General features: G+C 37.7%; 1 protein-coding gene across 1 annotated transcript in view; it reads right to left on the minus strand.

Moving 5' to 3' along the window:
* Window positions 1–8,646, minus strand: part of TPCN2 (two pore segment channel 2) — a 30,542-nt gene that overhangs the window by 21,525 nt on the left and 371 nt on the right. Inside the window, exons 2-7 of the mRNA XM_010563693.1 lie at window positions 6,635–6,699; window positions 5,259–5,335; window positions 4,403–4,580; window positions 3,595–3,711; window positions 1,656–1,762; window positions 657–729 (exon numbers count right to left, since the gene is read on the minus strand). Of these exons, the coding sequence (XP_010561995.1) occupies window positions 657–729; window positions 1,656–1,762; window positions 3,595–3,711; window positions 4,403–4,580; window positions 5,259–5,335; window positions 6,635–6,699 (617 nt within the window). The remainder of the gene's footprint in view (window positions 1–656; window positions 730–1,655; window positions 1,763–3,594; window positions 3,712–4,402; window positions 4,581–5,258; window positions 5,336–6,634; window positions 6,700–8,646) is intronic.

The raw sequence follows: 8,646 nt of genomic DNA on the forward strand, positions 1-8,646 counted from the left end.
GATAAGGAAAAGGTAAAGAGAAATGAGTGATTATATAAACAAAAAAGTGACAAGATTAAGAGCTTTGGACACAGAACAGCATAGGTTGTTTCAACAAAAGCAGAGAAAGTAACTCAAAAGATCAAACTGGAGAACTGTATAAGGAAGTCTCTTGTATAAACAGACTTTCAATTTCACACCCGTGATAATGGCATCAGTACCAGTAACATGCAGGACCATAAACAAAGATGTTGATCACATTTTAGTATGGAACCATCTAACTTCACTCTGAGCAGTGGAGCTAGATTGATAAAATAATATGCCACAGCATACAGCAAGAGTCAAAGATTTCAGTTGTGGAGTAGGAAGGAGCATTATCACTTAAGCAGCAAAGTAGAGACTGGAAAAAATTCTTCACTACAGGATGAAGAGATATTAACACTATTCTGAGGGGCCTTCTAATGCACGCTTACAGAAACAGCATGGATACTATGCACAGGTTAAATATCCCTAAATGAACTTTAAACTCATCCCAGTAAGCTTGACAAGGTAACATGACCTTTTCGAGGGAAACAAGTTTCACTAGTTGGATTATAAAACTAGACATGCAGCAGCTATGCAAGTAAAGAAAAAACCAAAACACTGAGATCTACCAACACATAAATATAATTGGTTACCTTTGTTCGAGCAAACAGCAGCATGGCAAACATGGTAAAGAGAGACAGATGAACAGCTAGTAGTAGAACAACACTGTTGGAAAGAAAACGTATCATATGCATTAATACCAACTTTATCTTATTCTTAATACCCTCTGCTAAAAATGCAAAAGAATGCCATATAAAGAAAACCATGGGTATTTTTAAGAAGCTATATGGAGTTAACAGAAGATGATCTAAGCTTTGATTCAGAATAAGAATCACACTTGTTCATGACTCCTCAGCACGAGCTTAGACAGTTGTGAGGTCAATGAGATTTTAACACTTGTTTTGCTAAAGTTAGGACTGTATTTATACCCTCTGGTCAAAATACAACATCTTGGCTTGCATACACCTTTGATCCCCCTGGGACTTGTTAGTTAAAAACTAAGAGGCAAGGCCAGTGAGTTCTATAAGCTGTACATACACGCAACCCTTGTCACAGGAAGCGATCTCTTTCAAAAAGCATCAAGCTGCCTGGTTACGATTTCACCAGTGGGGTTTCCCGTTCAACATTTCTAATGACAGTAAAATTTAACACATATATGGCCAAAACCATTTAGAAATGAAAAAGCTGAAGCACTTTGAAGGTATAAAGAAAGAGTTATTTGTTGTGTGGCACTCATGACTGGAAGACAAGTACATGTGTGTCTACCCATACCTCTGAGAAGCTACACAGCATAGACCTTTGCCCAGGCGATGCCTCAGTTCTTCCCTTACAAAAGGGCTGTATGTAACACATACAGAATTAAAAAAAAACACTCAACTAGCATCAAAAACCTTATCTGGCACATACAGAGTCACATCACATGCATTCTAGAGAAATTTTACAGACTAAAGGAACCAAAGGGTTAACACAACACTTCATCCATTACTACCAGATCTCACCAACCACTTAGCTAGACCATCAGGTGTCACTGCAGAATACTAATGGTAACTACACATTTGCTGTGAAAGGAGGTTTTCTATGCTATTACCTACCTTGCCATTTCAGGCAATGTGCTGTTGATACTTTTTAATGTTTTCTTCATCATAGAAGAATTCTGAAGGAGAAAGAAAGGACGAAGAATTCTTCTTATTCTCACATCCTGTAAAAAACAAGACAATGGATCAGATACTGAGTTCCCGTAAGACTAAACACCACAAATATTTTTCATACAAGTTTGTCAAAAACCACTGATACACGTATCAACAAAGTCAACAGTGTAACATAAAAAGGCTGTCCTCAGAAGCTAAATTTGTCCCACTGAAGTCACAAAGCACACAAAAGATTTTATACATACAGGTGCCTCATTAATAGCTTGAGAGATTGCTTTAAAAAAGCACATTGCATTTCAATAGCCTCATCAGGCCACTAATTATAAACAATCTAACTTCACTGCTGGGTAGACAAAACAAGCAGGTCAAGAGATGGCATTTTAATATTTTCTGCCAAGGTGCATTTCAAGAAGGGAATTAATAGCAAACTACTTTCAGTAACAACAGATGCACATTTTGAAAATAAGTGCTTGATTTCAATTTTCAGCCTTTTTATAATTAAAGGGCCTGCTAATTACCGATCATTTTCTGCCTCTGACAAGACTCAAACAGGTTATTGCCTTTATTTTCCTTAACATACACTAAAGCAATTAAGCTGTTTGATTCTTGCATTCAAGACACTTGCCAGCCTTCAAGATACTTCTGTGACTTATCAGCTACTTGAAGTATTTCACCATCCTGCATTTTAGGATTAGTCTTCTCAAGGCCACACATAACAACAACAAAAAAAAATCACTTTCTTCCTCACTATTCCCTTGTTCGTACATCCCAGCAGTTAAAATGCTCCTTCTGCCACTGCTTTGTATGGGAGGCTCCTGTTCAAACTACTTGTCCGCCATCATACCCAAAAACTTCACAATCACTTCTTCCCCATGTTGTAAGTACAATCTTCATCCCAGACAATTAAATTCTTTCAGCCACATTATATTTATTTGGCTTGAATATGAAAAGGACATAGGCATTTTTCTTATAGTTAGATGCTTGTAAGCTTAAGTGACATGTTCTTTCAACATTTTAGGATCATCTCTCTGATAGTACATCACATCCTGGTCAGCAGTGACCAGTGGTCAACTATGACCACTGAAGCATGAACAACTAAACAGTGTGTTACTAATAGTTGCAACTGCAGCCAGCCTAATCCTGACTAATACAGCCAATAATTTGAAATAGGATTGAAAGTTATCTGAAGATAAATGAACAGATAATGGCTTTGACACAAGAACATAAGAAGCAACATTCAACATTTCTGCCTCTTTCGCTTCCCAGCATTTTCACCAAATTAGTATTTTCTTAATGATGATTGTAAGTGAATAACAACTAATTTCATGCAGAGTTGTCATGGCAGAGAAAATCAATTGACAGATTGCAATATTACCTAAAGGAGGACACTTTCAGAACTGTTTCACAAAACTGACATTCCTCTCAGGACACAATTGTTTTGAACACAACACAGCTTCATCTTAGAAAGCAGTTATTAAACTACACAATTACCTTTTACTTACACATCACTACATAGACACTGCCGTTGAATCAAGAACATCATTCTCCAACTGTATGACAGAATTGGTGCTATGCAACCAGAGTTTCCTCTATACTCTTTGACTGCTGACAGCAACAAAGCCTTATTTAATTTTACCAATGAACTCACATCTTATATTAAGAATCAAAGAGAATCCCTTGAGAAGCTACATTACACCAAACATTTTCTGTGTTTCAGTGTATTTACCCAGCTATCAAAGACCAAAAATGAACCACCTCACCCTCTTCCCCTAATTCTCCAATATGCCACATACACCCTGCTGACTATCGCTTTGCAGGTTCTTCTCCTTTGCCACTCTCCACAACTAAGTTGCTGATTGTTTCTGCAGAAAGCAGTTCTTACCTCTGCGCAGAGAAAACTCAGTGATACAACCCAATCAGTAAGGGAAACAATTAATGTCAGTATATAAGCCATTAGCCATTTATTCTTCCAAAATTCTTCCCATCCAATTAAGTAACTCTGAAAACAAACAAACGAACAACTTACTTTAATAATAAATTCTAATGCCCTAATAAGTCAGCACCAATTGTTTACCAAGTATTTGTAATTTTACACCAGTGTCATAAAAAGCTCCCTGAAATCCAAGCACAAGTACATGGATCAGAGAATTTTTCTAGAACTAAATAAAGGTCAGTAAAAGTGAGAGGTACACACAGTCCACACGAGAGGAATCCTTCAAATGCAAGAAACATGTCCATTTAATAAGCATAAAAAGATTTTCCAGAAACAAACACCCAAAGAAAAGCTCAGTTTCTGACTATTTCTATTTTGTTTAAATGAACTGGCATATATTTGATTATTATATAACCCAATTTTTATAGCCTAATACAAGCAGCTAAGCCGGAACCATTGTATTATTAGCAAAATTCATGTCACTGATTCCACACAAACAGGAGTTTATATTTCTTAGGTTAAAAAAACAAAAAAGAGGCAGTAAGTTTCTTAATTCAGGAAATATGCACTTTCTAATTTCTCTGAAAGTAAGGCTTTAATAAAGCAAAGCAACCTCATCATGTAAATCCAAGATCTGAATAACAGCTCTACTGCATTTACCAAAATATAAAACGGAGAAAAGCCACACTGACTATACCTACTGAGCTGCACAACACACCTAGTATTTCATTCAATACGAGATGAACGTGATGCTCACCTTCACAGATACATCAACCACGAACACAAGAAAGCAAAGAAGCTCAATGCTTTCTGTTAGACCACACGGAGGATTCCACGCAGGAAGGCGGTATCGTACATCTGACGTGACAGTAAGCGAAGAAGGCTTTTCAATGAAAGCCAAAGCCAGGATTATAGTGATGGTTAAACTCAAAATCCTGTTTGGATAGAGATGAAATTTAAAAAACAACAACAACAACAACCACCACCAAAAAAAAACCAAAACAAAACAACCAAACAAAAAAAACACCAAAAAAACAAACACAAACCAAAAAAACCCAAGCCCCGAAAAACACCAAATCCACAAAATGAGTCAAAAGAATAACAAAGTACTTACAGTAAAGCAATTTTCTTAGAAGTAAACCAAGCTTTATAATATCGTATTTAACACAAATGGGTTAGATCAAAACGTAGAACTTGATTAGCATGCTGTTGCCTGCATTATAATAACATAACTGCTGACCACCAAATTAACCTTAGGTGGTGTTCTTTTGAAACTAACAGCAGCAAGCAATCTTACCACTATTTAACATGTTTAGAAATAGACACCTGGAAAAACTCAACACACACTGCTGTAAAACATGCCAATAGTCCATTCATGCAACAGTCCTACAGCTGTTCCAAAGAGCCATCTACATGACCACACTTTCATATAACTTGTTGCTTTCCACTTCTATCATGCTCACATGTAGTCAATCCACTTGCTTCCTACAGTAAGTTCTTATAAGGATAAAAGCACGATTATCTAATTATTTAGCAAAAAAGAAAGATGAAGAATAATTTTTTATAAAGACTTACTCCTAAACAAAAAAGCAAAAAGAATACCAAGTTCTTACCACTGGCAAGTTCTTGAATAGTACCATCGATAAAGCCATAGGGATTTGGAGTCCACACGGTGATTTATAGATCGATACTGAAGGCGGAAAGCAAAAAGGATAATTCAAACATTACATTCAGTTTGTCTCAAAGACAAAGATCAAGTTACCAAAATAAACCAAATTCTAACTAACAAAGCTCAAGTCTTGAGACAATTCCAGTTTCACAATAAGATAAAGAAATTATTGTACAAGTTAATAAAGTGTCAGTCATCAATGACCATAGCTGTAGCCTACACATATGCAACGGGAAAGATTTTAACGAAGTTTTCCTAATCTAAAGACCGCACCATTACACAGATAATCAAACTGTGTGGCAGTCATCTGAAGCAAGCATTATCACCATTACAAATAACAACATCTGTAATAATTCAGTGCCTACTCTACTTACTTGCCAAAATGGTCCACCCATTTAGGTTACCTTTCTAGCATTCATTCCATTCACAGATCTTCTTTTGCCTTTCTCCTCCAAAAAGCCACAAGACGCAAAGAATTTAGTCCTGAATACAAGAGACCTCAACCTAGGTCTCCAAACAAAACACGCTTTAAGTTCAAGGAAGTACCCGTGATTCTTCAGAACGGGCCTGCTTTTGCTGAAGTCTGCTCAGCCCCTCCTCAGCAGCTGCTCCTGGGCTGCTGTTACTCTGCCTCCGCTGAGAAGTATCCGGTTCCAGAAAGGTGTGCATACCTTAAATATATCTGATCCCCAGAAATCTCCCAACCAAAAGCTACCTGAATGCAGCAAAAGAGCTCAAGAACTGCCCTCCAGCATTCCCACTACCTGCAACTAATAACTGGGAGATAACAGTATCTAGGAATCTGCAGTAACGGCCAGTAAAGGAGAGACAAAGAGAGAATGAATATTTCCAAAGGCACTAAGTACAGCTGAAACAAGAGTTCCACCTTCTCGCTTGAAGCTAGCCTTAAACTCTACCAGCTCTTTAAGCTACGCAAGTAGTCACATTTAGAGGCAAATTACAGCGTTTGCTCAGATAGTTTCTCACAGCAGTAAGGCCAGTCACTCTCAAAAAAATCCCCAAAACACAAACTCCAAACCAAAAACCACCCCACAAACCAGCATGTCTTTTGACAACCTTGAAGAGAAGACACTATCTATTTCATTGTGTGGAAAAACATGTTTCTCCTAGGCAGAAGTTCACTGAAACTTGCATACCACAGGAATTTGGATTTCTAATTTTGCTTTGGAAATCAAGACAGTATTACATGGAGTTACCTGAACAATGTTACCTGAACACATAAAAACTTAAAAGCTAGCAAAATGTGTGACAAATATCCAGCATAGGAAGCATAATAGCTAACAAATAAGTTATATTTACCTGTATTGCATCTTCAATAAATACTACAGCTTGATTTATATAAAGGTCATTATCAGTTCCAGTACCTATGAAGTTTAAAAAAAAAAAGAAGAATCACTTGCTGTATTTTGGATAAAGCCTACAGCTTGCTTATTAGTTAACAGAAGCTCCACAACCGTGGTTCTCATGGCAAAGGGCACTGTACACACACAAAAAGTAAAAAGAAAGCTCCTGCCACGTTTGCTCTGTCAGCAGCACTGTGCATTAAATTAAATAAATAATAATCATCTCAAACGCATCATGCATCTTTCTGTATTTTGTGTACAGGTTCTCTCTTATGTTTAGCTTAAGTAGCTAGATTACACCAGTAGTTAAACAGCTATCACAAGACTGGAGTATTGCTATACAAAGTCCTAAGTTACATGCATCGTAATGGAGCTTCAATCAAATTATTCTTTGACAAAGTGTACAGTCAAGTGAAGCTGGAAAAATCAGAGAAGAGTATTCTAGGCATTTTTACTTTTGTTTAATAAAGGTACTGAGGTTTAGATCAATCTTGTTCTCTCCAAAACCAACAGAAATCTCCAGTCAGATGAGAACAAAATTAAGCCCTTTTTTAATTTGTCCTGATAGTTATTATTATCATACCAAACAGATCAGAGTTCAAGACACAGAAAGGGGTGAAAATACACAAAGTGAAATAAAACATCACCAAATTAGTTACTATGCAACATTTCAAACCCCGTTACTAAGCAGTCCATATGAAGATGTATACATAAAGGCCAATCACTCGCGTTCACTTGAATTAGGACCTTTAAGTAACCCACCTGGCAATTAAGACAACAAGAGAGACAAAGGCAGTTATGGCCAAAATGAGAAAGAAAAAAAAAAAAGGAAGAAAAAAACCCGAGAAAGCCAAGGGGGCTAGAGATACGAAAAATACGTGCTAGTGTAACCTTCCTACACCGGGGAAGAGGCCCAAGGAGCACTTCATACCATCCCCTCTCAGGAGACAGCAAACACAGCACAGGACACAGTGAGAAAGAGTCAGTCACAGGGCTAGCACAACGTTCTCCATGCAATGCCAGGAACACCACTGATCTGAGTCCCAGACGATTTTATGTTCCACATGATTCAGTGGCATCAATTTTCTACAAAGACTGCAAACAGTTTTTAAATGTCACTATTTATCTGAGCGTAAGCAACAACACTGTACTGATTGTGATATGAACCACGGTGCAAGAAGACTGAGCATAAACAGGAGACAAGCCAGGCTCATGCAATAAAGATCTTACCTTTTCAAGACATGACACACCAGTGAGATAAAAATAAAGTTGTTTAAAGGAACAGTATTAGTTAAAAGGATAGCAAGGACAGCAAAAGCTTTAGGTTCTTGGAGCACACACCAAGCCTAGCGTTGATCCCAACAATTTTGAAGGGGCAGAATCGAAGCAACTGTTCTTAATATAAAACAAAACCAGGGAAATTACCAAGAAATGGTTACTTTAGCAATTTCAGGCTGTTTTTAAAAAAAAAAAAAAAAACCAAACTAAAACAAAACCCACACATTCTCCCTGCATGTTTCCAAGGATGTCCAATTTATTCTGCAATTCTTAGTCACAGCAAGTGACACTTAGTCACAAGTGATGATTAAAGTACTGCTCAGTTTGGGCGTGCAGGATCTCTCCGAGACCCCACTGCACTTTTGACTCTGAACAAACAGGGAACAAAAAGAGAAGGTTCACGTAAATGATGCGATACCCTGAAAACAGAGAACCCGAGGTCACCAAAGGAACCTTTCCTGAGAGAGCTGAGAAGTCTGACCTCTAACGTTCACTGAGTTAGAGAAAAAAAAACTTGTAAGCACTTAAAAAAAAAAAAAAAAAAAAAAAAAAAAAAAAATCAAGCCTCAGGCTGAAGCAGCCCAAGGCTTGTGCCTAAGGTCAGCGATAGCGGCTCAGCGTGTTCAACCAGCCAGGGCGGCCGCAGCGGGTCCCTCACAGCCGTCCCAAGGTGGAGCTGCTGGCAGCAGC

The sequence above is a fragment of the Haliaeetus leucocephalus genome, unplaced genomic scaffold (genome assembly GCF_000737465.1).
Source record: "Haliaeetus leucocephalus isolate CR32 unplaced genomic scaffold, Haliaeetus_leucocephalus-4.0 Scaffold173, whole genome shotgun sequence".
Taxonomy (NCBI): Eukaryota; Metazoa; Chordata; class Aves; order Accipitriformes; family Accipitridae; genus Haliaeetus; species Haliaeetus leucocephalus.